The sequence below is a fragment of the Ceraceosorus guamensis genome, assembly GCF_003144195.1.
Source record: "Ceraceosorus guamensis strain MCA 4658 unplaced genomic scaffold IE81scaffold_26, whole genome shotgun sequence".
NCBI lineage: Eukaryota > Fungi > Basidiomycota > Exobasidiomycetes > Ceraceosorales > Ceraceosoraceae > Ceraceosorus > Ceraceosorus guamensis.
In genome coordinates, this window is record NW_020290021.1 from 257618 (window position 1) to 269307 (window position 11690).

Here is an 11690-nt window from a genome sequence, read left to right on the forward strand (position 1 = left end):
CGAGGAGGATGCGTGGATGTGTATCGCACCTTACGGTGCATCTTCGAAAGCAGCAGGGCCAGCCAGCGCACGGGGCAGCAGCTTGCGCTGCATTCAAGATTCACGTGAGTCCCCGTCAAGCGTGAACCTCCACAGACGCGAGTCAGCGCGCATCCCCGCGACCACTCAAGCCGTGAGTGAATCAAGAATCGACTCATGCTGACACAGGCATCATCTTGACGGGCCCTTCGTCTCTACGATTACCTCCAATAGCTGGCTCACCATGTCCACGCGGCTGTATTCTCCTACCGCGATGCTGGGGATCGGCCCCGCTTCTCTGAGGGCAGCTGCGCTCGGCTTGGCCGGCTGCGCGCACCAGCGTTGTGTACACTCATCCGCCTCTTTACCCGCGTTGGACAACACGCGAGCGGTCCCATTGTCATCATTTTTGAAGTCTTTCGGAAGATCAGGTGTTCACGCAAACATCGGTGCTGCTAACTTCACCCACAACACTGGCCATCATCGCTCCGGCGACAAGAGCAGCGCCGGCAGAGCTTGGAGGAGCGCACCCGTCTCGATTGCAATGGGCTTGGCGGCGTTCGGGCTCTTCGGCAAAGAGAAAAGAGAGGTGCAGTGCGGTGAGCAAGAGATTCGGGTTTGCGTTGGGAGAGCGGATCGAGGGTTGACTTTGACTGTTGCGCGTACTCTGGATCCGCCTCAAGACTCGCCACCTATCTCGACAAGCCGACCGCCGACGCCAGCAGAAGGTGGACCGACTCCTCCCTCGCCGAACAAAGAGCCCCTATTGAACGTGGCCAACTTGAGCTTCGGTACGATTGCGTGAGTGGAGGCAATCCATGGCAAAGTACAAAATTGCGCCACGCTGCTCACCCTTGCAAATTCCTACTTCGATGGCCACATGACCCGCAGAGGTCTTTGCTCTGGCGTCTTTGTCAAAAAGGGGCTCAAATTGTTGGCTGTGCTGCTGGGTGAGGGCAAAGCGTTCAGCGTACTCGGCGCCACATGCAAGTCCAATTGCTCATCGTCTCATCACTCGTTCTCACAGGTGCCGCCTTTATCCTTCTCCAATATCTCTCCACTCAGCATCTCATCAGCGTAAATTGGTCCGGCATAGCTTCTCGTTACGAAAAAGCAGCCGATCGAGCTGCTCAACAGACTGGCAATCAGAACGCCCCCACATCCTGGCAAGACTCTAGATTGGCAAAGATCTGGGGCAGTTTCATCAACTTCTTGACGACTGGGTTTCAGTGGAAAGCTAGCTTCATTGCGGGCTTCGGTGTTGGGTTCAGGTACGGCTGAGATGTTTCTGGACAAGTACGGAGAAAATTTGCTTAATGCGCAGACTGGCAACACACTAGGGTGAAGAGCGAAGTTTTGAAAAAGCCTGTGTTGGGCGAGATGAGGACTCAGGTGCATACATCTAACGATTTCGGGAGAGGGTGGCCCAGAGCACGCAGAAAGGTGCAAATCTTGCGTTCCCATGCCGGCGGATTGTGATGGTTCGAAGGACACCAATGCGACGAGTAGATCCAGCGAAGAAACCACGTCACCTCTCTTAAGCATCAAGAGGCTTAATGTCCGGGACGGGTCCCAAAGGCACGATTCGAGTTGGGTTCTGTGGTGGGAGCGAAACATACGTCACGAGGTTGGTCAACGATTTTTTTGGGAGGTCCACCTTCCACGAAGACACTCACGATGTTGGCATGGCTCTGGGTGTAATGCTTCTTGATGCTTTCAAAGTCTGTCGTATCTTTGAAAGCCTTGGAGTCCACCTTCCAGTACAGGTTTCGCAGCCACTTGTGCAGATTGGGGTGATCAGCGCGGATCGTGCCTAGGTTGCACTTGAAGTGCTGCACGTAGACCGGATCAAAGCGGACAATCGTCCTGGCCGCGCAAACGAGCGGATTTCGCACATCAGCGTCGATACTCTGATCCACTTCGATAAGGTCAATGAACTCACGTGAACAGTCGAATGTCAGCCTCTGTCAGCTGACTTCCGATGAGGAACTCTGCGCCAGAATTGTGAACTTCTTGCAGATGCTTTTCGAGCCTGTCTAGAGACTTGAAGAGTGGCACAACGTTAGACTCGTACGCCTGCTGGGTGGTTGCGAACCCGCTGGAGACAAGGGTGGCAAGCGCAATGTTAGCTATGTGGAGATGCGAATCTCACAAGACGCCATGCCCTCGTCTCACCTCTTGTAGACGCCATTGTTGACCGTATCGTACACCCATTCGTTGAGAGAGTCAATCTCGGATCTGAGCTTTTCGGGGTAGAAGTCGAGTGTCTTCTTGTCCTCTGGCAGGAATTGATCAAAGGCGTGGTTCAAAAACCGGATGACTTCGGAAGACTCATTGTTGACAATGGTCCCCTTCTTGTTATCCCAAATGACAGGAACAGTGCACCTAGCCGCATACTCGGGATCCGCAGCCTTGTAAAAGTCCCTGATCCGCTTCTTGCTCTCGTGGCCTGGGATCTTGTTGCCCGTTCCTTTAGCAGTCTTGACGCCTCCGGTCACATCGTCCCCATAAGGTTCAAAGGTCCACCCTTCGGGGCCCAAGAATGAATCGACAGTGTGGACGGGCAGTAGATCTCTTACTTGATCGATGCCCTTGAGTGCGCGCACGATGAGTGCACGATGGGCCCATGGGCAAGCTAGCGCGACGATCAGGTGATACCGTCCTACTTCGGGAGGGAAAGGCGAGCCTGGATCGGAGGAGATGGCATCCCTGAAAGTGGATGTTTGCCGACGAAATTGCCCGTCTTTCGACGCCCACTGCGAGACATGGGTGGAGCATTGTCAGCCGAAACCACGCATTGCGGCTGTCTGCAACGCTGCTATGTGTGCAACACACCTTGCCCGCTCCGTCAGTCTGAGGGTCTTGCTTGGATGTGTCCGTCATGATGTTTCTAGATGCTGATGTCGGTGGATGAATCGTAAATTTGAAGGCACTAGTCAAGCTTCGGCTTGAAAGACTTCTGGACTGAGCTACTGTTGGGTTGTGCACGAGCGCAGACGCACCACGTTCCAGGCTGTTTGCAAGCGTACGACGGCCAGGGAGCGCGAAGCGATAGGACATGCGTAGTGTGAGAGGAAAGTCAGGATTGTGCGCGTATTGTGTAATGAAATGGCTGCTTTCTGGTGTTTGAAGCCTCTGCTCTTCTATATATGTGGGACCCGGCGTTCGCGGGACGATCAGTCGGCTGTCGAGGAGCTCGCCGTTAAGGCAAGCATACCCAAAGCATCCACATAACAGCTGCTGATGACGACGGCAGCAAACTCGTCACGACTTGTCGACATCTGTTCGTCGCCTAAGACCGAGGTGGAGGCCAAGCCCGTTATGCTGCGAGACACCATGCCTGGACAAGCAGCGCACCGCGCGCATTCGTGGTTTACGGCCGATGAAGGCTATAGTCACGTGATTTGACTTCTCTCGCACGAGACGTATTGGCTTGTAGATCAAGTCTTGAATCTGAGCGCGCCCTGACTCGGCGCTGGACATGCAGACGCAGAGAAGAATTATTGATCACGAGTCACGGCGGGTGAGTCGTGGTGAGTCGTGAGTCAAAAGTGTGAGTCAGAGTTTTGAGTGTGCATTCACGACTGATTGTTCAAATTGTCATTCTATGTTCTGCTGACTCGACCAACTCGATTCCGAATCATACCACACCATTTGAGCCTAGATATCAGATCTAGCCCATCTGCACCAGCACCGAGCCCAAATTGCAGCTCACCTCTCCACAACAAATCCATCGCCACGCTGGTCACACTCGTAGCCCTGAGAGCGATCGCGCACAGGTCTGCGCTGCGATCCACTGCTCTCCCGTTCGCCGAAACGCGTGCTTGCTCTACGCTCCTCACTCGCCCAGCCTTGCCCGCCTGCGCGATCAAACCGAGCAGATCTGAGCTCAGCATGTCCGCCTCGACATCTGGTCCTGCTCCGAGCATCGCAGCCTCTCCCAAATTCCCAGGGGTGCCGTTGCTGTCTCAGTTGCCGGAACTGCCAAGCTTGGAAGGTGCAGACCCTCTGCGTAACCCCATCGATGCTTTCAGATTGGCCATCGCTCATCAACTCGCCGGCATACTCAACCTCGACCTGCAAAAAGTCTATGATGGGGTGCAGGTCCACACAAAAGGAGCGGACTTTATCGCGACGCTTCCTAGATTTCGACTGCCTGGTAAACCCATGGAATGGGCAGAAAAGGTGGAAAAGGAGGTGAGTTGGCCGACATGATTGGAGTATGCTCTTTTTCATTGACCCCGCTCACCTCTCATTGGCCGCTCCAGTTCAAACCGGACGCATACATCGAGACCGCAAAAGCTCAAAAGGGCGGCTTCGTCTGGTTCACAGCCGTGACCAACACCCTGTCCCAGTTGACGTTGTCTACCATCAATGCGCTGTCTCGAGGTGAATACGCGGGCAGCAAAGAAGGCGGGTCTTATGGAACCAATGTTAGCGGAGTCGGCAAAGACTTGATCGTAGAGTTTTCATCGCCCAACATTGCCAAGCCTTTCCACGCTGGACACCTCCGATCCACCATCATTGGCGCTTTCTTGGCCAACTTGTACGAGGCTAATGGCTGGTATGTGGAGCGATGGAACTATCTTGGTGATTGGGGCAAGCAATTCGGTGAGTGGAGGCGTGTATGACTTGGACCAACTACAGAGCGACGGCTGACGTGTGGTGGCATTGTGCGCAGGCCTTCTGGCTGTTGCCTGGGGCATGTACGGCGATGAGGCTGCTTTGAAGGAAGATGCAGTCAAACATCTGTACGACATCTACGTTCGGATTAACAGAGAAGCGGAAGAACATCCCGAATACCACGACCAAGCTAGAGCCTTCTTCAAGAAGATGGAAGACGATGATCCCGCTGCGTTGGCGCTTTGGCAAAAGTTCCGCGACCTGAGTATTGCAAAATACAAGGATACCTACGCCCGGCTCAATGTCCACTTTGACGTGTACTCTGGCGAGAGTCAAGTCACCAAGCAAAGTATCTCTGAGGCTTTGACACACATCAAGACTAGCGACTACATCGAAAAAGCGGACAACGGAGCCTATCTGATTGACTTGAACCAGTACAAGCTGGACAAGACAGTCATTGAGCGTCAAGATGGCACACCCCTCTACATTACGAGAGATATCGGAGAAGCCAAACAGCGCTGGGATACCTGGAACCAAAAGCGCGGAAAGGGCTTCGACAAGATGATCTACGTCATCGCTACTCAACAAAACCTGCACTTGGCGCAGTTCTTCAAGGTTCTGGAGCTGATGGGTTACGACTGGGCTCAGCCTGAGCAACAGCGTTTGCTTCACATCAACTTTGGCCTGGTCAAGGGCATGTCCACGCGGAAAGGTACTGCCGTGTTCCTCGATCACATCCTGGATGAAGCGGGTGAGAACATGCACAATGTGATGAAGAGCAATGAGGACAAGTACAAACTTGTCGCGGAGCCCGAAAAGACTGCAGATGTTTTGGGAATGACGGCTGTCAAAATTCAAGACATGACGGGCAAGCGTATCAACGACTACAACTTTGATTGGAACAGAATGCTAAGCTTTGAGGGTGATACGGGGCCTTACTTGCAGTACAATCACACGCGACTTTGCTCAGTGGAGCGCAAAGTGCAGGAGACGGATGGATTGGTCTTATCGGATCCTTTGGACCCCAGCACTCTTCGATTGGATTTGCTGTCAGAGCCAAAGGCTAGAGATCTGGTTATGCTTCTCGCGCAATGGCCCGAGGTGGTCCGTAGAGCCCTCGACGACCTTCAACCCAGCACGATTGTGCAGTACTGCTTCAAGCTCTGCCATTCCATCTCTAGCGCTTGGGAAGTGCTCCTTGTCAAGGGGCAAGAGAGGGACTTGGCCCTCGCTAGACTGTTTGCTTACCGATGTGCGCGTGATGTACTCAGCGCTGCTATGCGTTTGCTTACCTTGCAACGTGAGTTCTCGCGCGACTCGAGCAGAGTACGTAACAAGAATGCTGACGCCCTTCCTCTACGCCCGCCAATAGCTCTGCAGCGCATGTAAACAGACTCGTGACAATTCTTGTAAAGCAGTCGCACGATTCAACAATGTGTTGTGTGTGAAATTTTGCAAGGAGTGAAGAGAGCGCGGCTTGTCTGAGTGAGTTATTCAAATACGCTCACCCAGACATCGAGGCACGGGGCGAGAGAATCTGTGCTGCGTCTCGATGCCTCCCAATGACTTATCGCGGCTTGCAATGCAGCCTCGTGAGCATGCAGAGCGATCTGGTCTTCGTTCTTTAGATGTGCTTTCTGCATTTTCGCGATGGCTGCCTTAGCGGCATAGATCTCCCATTGGGCGTCTTCGAGATCAGGCGATTTGAGCGTCATTTCTCCCCGCACCTTCCAACCCGCTTTGCAAGCTGCCTCTCGAATAGCATTGGGCGTGAGGGGACATCGAATATTTGCTTCGGTGTCTCGCAGCGCTGCGGGCAAAGCCTGGAGCAGGACGGAATGAAGATGCACCGAGGCGGACGTCGCGCCGGTTGAGATGTCCCACTCTGCCAGTGCGAGATGACGAGTGCCGGTACTTTTGAGCGCTTGAAAGGTGTCGGTGAGGATTTGAGGGGATGGAAAGTACCATATGCAATGCGACAGGACCGCGATGTCTTGCTTCTCCGCCTTTCCAGATTTGGACCGTGCGGCAAAGGAAACGGCATCCATCTGCTCGAATGTGATGTTCTGACCCCAAGGTGTCGCCTTCAGAGCGGCTTGGGACTGACCCAAAGTCGTTGGAGACCCTACGGCGAGTGTTCTCGAATGACATGCTTCAGTATAAAACACATACTTTGAGTCGAGCAAGTCTTGGGGCGCCTCACCATACTCGGGGCTGGCTGGATCTATGGCGGTGATTTTCGATTGCGCAAATCTCTTGGCTAGACTTGCGGTTTGGTCTCCTTGACCGCAGCCTACCTCCAAGATGCAGCTCCATGCTCGACCCGAAAGCTGGAGCCAGGCATCTATGAGATCATGACGATGCTTTTGTTGGCGCGCCGAAGAGTGAAAGTTGCCCTCTTCGATGGCCAAGGATGCGTCAGTCATGTCGATCGCAGTGGTGTATTACTGTTGAAAAGTCTGTGCGGCCAAGGCTATACTCCGATGCAGATCCAGCAGATGATATATCCACTTCGCATCAGAAGAATCTTGGCGGAGCTTATCAATCCCAGTCACAGTGCAAGGTATGGTCGAGTCACTCACGACTCGTGTCGCTGCGTCAAGTCGAATGTTTCATGCTGCTGCTGCTGCTGCTGCTGCAGAGGTGCGCTAGACGCGGAGCACCGACGCACCGACGCACCGACACCACTTGCGCCTCGCTTCGATTCCCACGACTTCATCCACCCATCCCATGCCTTTCCTTGACCAGCGGGGCGAGGCTCCTAGTTACACGAGCACTTGCACTCAGGGATGACTCCGGGCACAAGTCCACGACCTCACTCGGGCCTTTACCTTTAAGCATGCACCATCAATCTGTTCTCACGGCGCCCGAGCAAGCAATCGCTACGTGCTCGTGCTTGTGACCTCTGGCATTTCAGAAGCCGTCTCAGCAAGCTCGACCTAGTATTATAGTCTATGAAGTGTGTTTCATTTCGTGAAGGGAAGACCATTGCGTGAGAAGAGCCAAATGTGCAGAGTCTGCGCTGATATGTAGCTTGGAGTCAGCGAAAAAGGGTCGATGGAGGGCGGGCGGGAAGCTGCAAAAGTGCGAGTGTGCGACACAAAGCTTGGTTGGAGGTGCGATGTGAAGACGAAGACGAACAATGGTGAGTGGGCCAAGGCCCGCAGCATTGTAGGTGTTGTCTGAGCCAGTAAATCGCCGGGTCCTCTAGGACTGGCGCCAAGAGGCTCCTCTATCGCCGCCCCACAAGGCTCCAATGAGGTCTCTTGCAGTGTTGACCATCTCTACAGCACGCCCAACGATCCCACCTTCATCTTCCTCCACATAATCCGAGGAAAGCGGCACCCTGACGCCAGCTTGTCTATCGGCATCGCTAGGCGCGACTATAGCGCCAGTAGCGCTACTCCGTCGAGGCACTGTCGGGCTCGAAGGCTGCGTCTCGCTCGAACCCGCTTTGCGTGAGGGCCGTGCGCCGCCGCGACTTCTCGCAAGCGCAAGGGTGGGCGTATTGAGTGGGGTTGGGCCGCCTAGCGCAGAGGGTGGTGAAAGGTTGGGGTCGTTGCTGGGCAAGTGCTCAACATCAAGACTGAGGCGCTCTCCGTCCGGTCCCCTTGGATTGTCCCCATCATCCGAGGGATACCTTCGATGTGCAGCCGACTTGGACTTGGAGGGGCTTGATCGAGAACCTGTGGGCTTGCCATCTGACCAAACGCTTGAGTCACCACCAGCAGTCCTGCCATACATTTTGCCCTCTTCTGCTCTCTCATTCTCGCCATCGCCAAGCTGTGGACTAGCGGGAAACCCTGGACTGGCAAAATCCAGCGATGCGCGTCCATCCGAGTCCTCGCCATCGTGACCAGCTACCCTAGCCGCCGCCGCTGCATACGAGCCTGACTTGTCCATAGCTCTCGAGCCATCTCCAGCTCGCCCGCGAAATGAATCTCGCCTCTCGCCCGACCTGTGCGAATTAGCAAATCGGTCATCAGGACTGGTGGAAGCGTTGCTCGACGAAGAGTTGTTGGAATTGGTTCGCGTTCGAGAGCTCGAACCACCGCGTGTCGCATCTTGTATGCGCTCGTAGCTGGCCGAAGTGCCCAATCGCTGCGATGAGCGACCGCGACTGGCTGGTGCGGTATTTTTTGGGTCGGACAAATCATCGATGGCCTCGTCTGCCGGCAGCTTGGCGGGAGAAGTGCCAAAGTAGTCTCCGTCGTTTGCTTCCGCGGAGGCTTCCGCGGAGACTTCTTCGCGCTGATGCTCGTCGGACACAGCCTGTCCACCCGACCCGCCCTTTTTCAGAATGCTTCGCCTTGCCGGAGGAGCAGATGCAGGTGCAGATGTACCGGGGGGCATCTCTTCGGGTGGCGAAGCATGTTTCACCGTCTGGCCACCATTCTTGGCAGCTATGGCAGCAGCCATGCGCCTGACAGTGGCTTCCGGGTCTTCGTGCGAGGTTGGAGGAGATGGCGACGCGTCCGAATTTGATCCGCCGGCAGCTCCAGTATAGCCTTCATTCACATCTGGCCCGTCAAAGTAGTCGTACTCCCCAAAGTCGTCGTCTGCATCCCACTGGCTATACCTCGTCCCAGCATCTTCGTCATCACCGTAGCCAGAGTAGCTGTTGCCACCAGTCGCTGATACACGTGAGCTGCTGGAGGCCTTGAAGCTGTCACCAAAGCCGCTAGGGTCGACGACGGGAGCAGAAGGCAATGAAAAAGTATCGCTGGTCTTCAGCATGGTGGGCGCTAGCTTTGCTATCGTGTGATGCTCCGCGCCTGGGCTAGACACGCGGCTTGAGGCTCCAGATGTCGAAGTCAGGGGCCACGAAGGGGAATGTCTCGGACTGGAGCGCATTGTGAGCACATCGTCCTCGGATCCTTCTTCAGTATCGCCCTCGCGCCCATCGGGTCGGGAGCCTTGCGTAGATTGGGCTTGCAAGGCCGCTTTGGAAGCGTTATAGGTGTCATCTTCATCGTCATCCTCCTCATCTTCTTCCTCCTCTTCATCATCGTACTCAATCTCCTCGACGTCTACCGAGATGCACTGCTCCACCCGCTGATTAAAGCTGATGTGGCGCTTCTCTTCAGGCGCAATGCTGCTAGCTGCACTATCCGCCCGGTCCAGCGCAGGTTGATTGGGGAGCCTCACGCTAGGCGGTGGACTGCCGCCCAAATTCTTCCTCAGTGTCGGCAAGCTTGAATCAAGAGTTGCCGAATGTCCGGGGAGTGGCTCGGGTTTTGGCCTTGGAGACGCGTCAAGAGAACTGGTGCCTTTGCGCCTTGGGGTGCTGGACTCTGTCTCGGTCTCGTCCTCTGATGTCTCGTGTGATACTTCAGCACTCAGAGGCAGCGCATTTTCGTTTGCGCTTCTACCGGGTGTAGTGAGCATCTCGGAGATAGTGCGATGCTTCAGGATCGACTTCCTTCGGCGTGGGTCGTCATCGAGACCGAGGCGTTCGCCGGCTGTGGCCACACGAGGAGGAGGTACAGGGTCTGCATGCTCATGCAAAGGCCCATACAGCCAAGTCACATCACTGTCCTTCAACCTGGCCGGGACCGATGGGTTGGCATTTAGTGATTAGCACAGATGAGCACACTTGCCACCCTCAATCTCGTCCCATGACGAAGCCTTGGCACTCACCAATTCAAAGTCTCGGGACTGATAGTCTTTAACTTGCCACGCTGCTTTGCCCACGTTCTCCAACTCGCATTCTCTAACCTGACACCATTTGCTATCTCGTTCTTGCGCTATAGTTGAGAAAGGCGGGCTAATGGTCAGCAGGGAGCATGCGGAGGGAGCAATGCCCACGAGGGCACATGGACGTTGACCTCAGTCTCGACTGCTGTTCCATGCGCAAGTCAGACTTACCTTTGTCATCGCCTTCCAGCTGCTCCACACATCTTCGTCAGTCCAGTTGTGACTGAGATAGTCGACGCATATCGATGGCGTCTTCTTGGAGATCTCGTGGTCGTCGGGTGCCGGCGCGTGAGAAGCCACGGCCGGATAGGGAGCAGGTGCAGACATCATTTTGAAGACAGCGAAGAGTGTGGAGATGTGACTTGAGGAATGGCAGACTGATACGCTTCCATCAGTCCCGGGCAGAATCAGCGGGCGTGCCTTCCACCTGACGCCGGTGTAAGGAGACGATAGCTCGACGGAGCTGCTGTACGATGGCAGTCGAAGTCTATGTGAGAGTTGAAGAGCAGATCGTGGGGCAGATAGAAGCTGCAGATGCGCGGGACATGGGATGAGCCTGGTGTAGAAATGAAAGCTGGTGCGGTACCGCTTCAATCAAAGTGGCCAACCCCGTACTGAGGGGGTCAATCCCCTCTCTGGCGGTCCTGATCGGTGGAAAAGTCGCGACCACCCGTGACTTGACTGCTGCTGCAGACGCTGCTATGGTGCCAGTGCCAGTCAAGAGTGTGAGTGCCGGTGCCTCAAGCCGCGGCCTGCTTGCTTGCTATACGTGCTCGCGCGCGCGTCACGCCGTTTGGGGTCTCGGGCACGGCTTGCTGCTGGTTGCTTGCATGCTGGTTATAATTGATGATGCTGCTGCCTGCTGCCAACTCTGATCGCGCGCGCTGTGCCAGGCCTCGATCGCGTTTGGGCATCGGCGCCTCTCGGCTGCTGCAGTCTTTGGGCGAGCAGCAGCAGGTACGTGATGCCTAATCTGAATCGTGAATTTACTCAAGACACTGCATGCTGCTGCTGCATCCTACGCCCATGCATCACGACTGTACCGTACCGCGCGACATCAGCACGCAGTCGTGAGTCAGTGGCTCATACCTTCAAATTGAGGCCTCGACTAGGCGCCGCCCCCGCCTCGCTGAGGAAAGGCAGGGGGGTCATCCAACGCAAAGCGGGCAGAAGCAGTCATCATGATCGATGTCGCACGCACGCTCAGAGATAGCAGTCGAGTAGTAGCAGAAGATGTGTATAGACTCATGACTGTGACACATCATTCCAGATCGAGATTTAGCAGGCCTGCTCAGAGGCTTGCTGCTTCCTGCCTGATACGAGGTAGACCTGGCAAATCTGAGGACACGATG

General features: G+C 55.2%; 5 protein-coding genes across 5 annotated transcripts; 2 read left to right on the forward strand and 3 right to left on the reverse strand.

Annotated features, from left to right (window-relative positions):
• Positions 1–212: 212 nt before the first annotated feature.
• On the forward strand, positions 213–1615 carry IE81DRAFT_323152 (hypothetical protein). Its single transcript, XM_025513851.1, has 4 exons — positions 213–617; positions 702–819; positions 910–968; positions 1046–1615. The coding sequence occupies exons 1-4, from the start codon at positions 263–265 to the stop codon at positions 1297–1299; spliced, it is 786 nt and encodes a 261-aa protein (XP_025369963.1). The 5' UTR covers positions 213–262; the 3' UTR covers positions 1300–1615.
• Positions 1244–3311, reverse strand: IE81DRAFT_323153 (hypothetical protein). Its single transcript, XM_025513852.1, has 5 exons — positions 2854–3311; positions 2194–2774; positions 1961–2116; positions 1695–1884; positions 1244–1615 (listed from the first exon to the last, which is right to left on the reverse strand). The coding sequence occupies exons 1-5, from the start codon at positions 2899–2901 to the stop codon at positions 1556–1558; spliced, it is 1035 nt and encodes a 344-aa protein (XP_025369964.1). The 5' UTR covers positions 2902–3311; the 3' UTR covers positions 1244–1555.
• A 299-nt stretch (positions 3312–3610) lies between these two features.
• On the forward strand, positions 3611–6087 carry IE81DRAFT_301652 (arginyl-tRNA synthetase). Its single transcript, XM_025512240.1, has 4 exons — positions 3611–4215; positions 4287–4629; positions 4700–5941; positions 6014–6087. The coding sequence occupies exons 1-4, from the start codon at positions 3913–3915 to the stop codon at positions 6028–6030; spliced, it is 1905 nt and encodes a 634-aa protein (XP_025369965.1). The 5' UTR covers positions 3611–3912; the 3' UTR covers positions 6031–6087.
• IE81DRAFT_313190 (hypothetical protein) lies at positions 6027–7204 on the reverse strand. Its single transcript, XM_025512479.1, has 2 exons — positions 6845–7204; positions 6027–6766 (listed from the first exon to the last, which is right to left on the reverse strand). Exons 1-2 carry the CDS (start codon positions 7065–7067, stop codon positions 6132–6134), a joined length of 858 nt encoding a protein of 285 aa, XP_025369966.1. The 5' UTR covers positions 7068–7204; the 3' UTR covers positions 6027–6131.
• A 375-nt stretch (positions 7205–7579) lies between these two features.
• On the reverse strand, positions 7580–11154 carry IE81DRAFT_301656 (hypothetical protein). The gene is made up of 3 exons (XM_025512241.1): positions 10510–11154; positions 10282–10388; positions 7580–10186 (listed from the first exon to the last, which is right to left on the reverse strand). The coding sequence occupies exons 1-3, from the start codon at positions 10666–10668 to the stop codon at positions 7849–7851; spliced, it is 2604 nt and encodes an 867-aa protein (XP_025369967.1). The 5' UTR covers positions 10669–11154; the 3' UTR covers positions 7580–7848.
• Between the last annotated feature and the right edge of the window lie 536 nt (positions 11155–11690).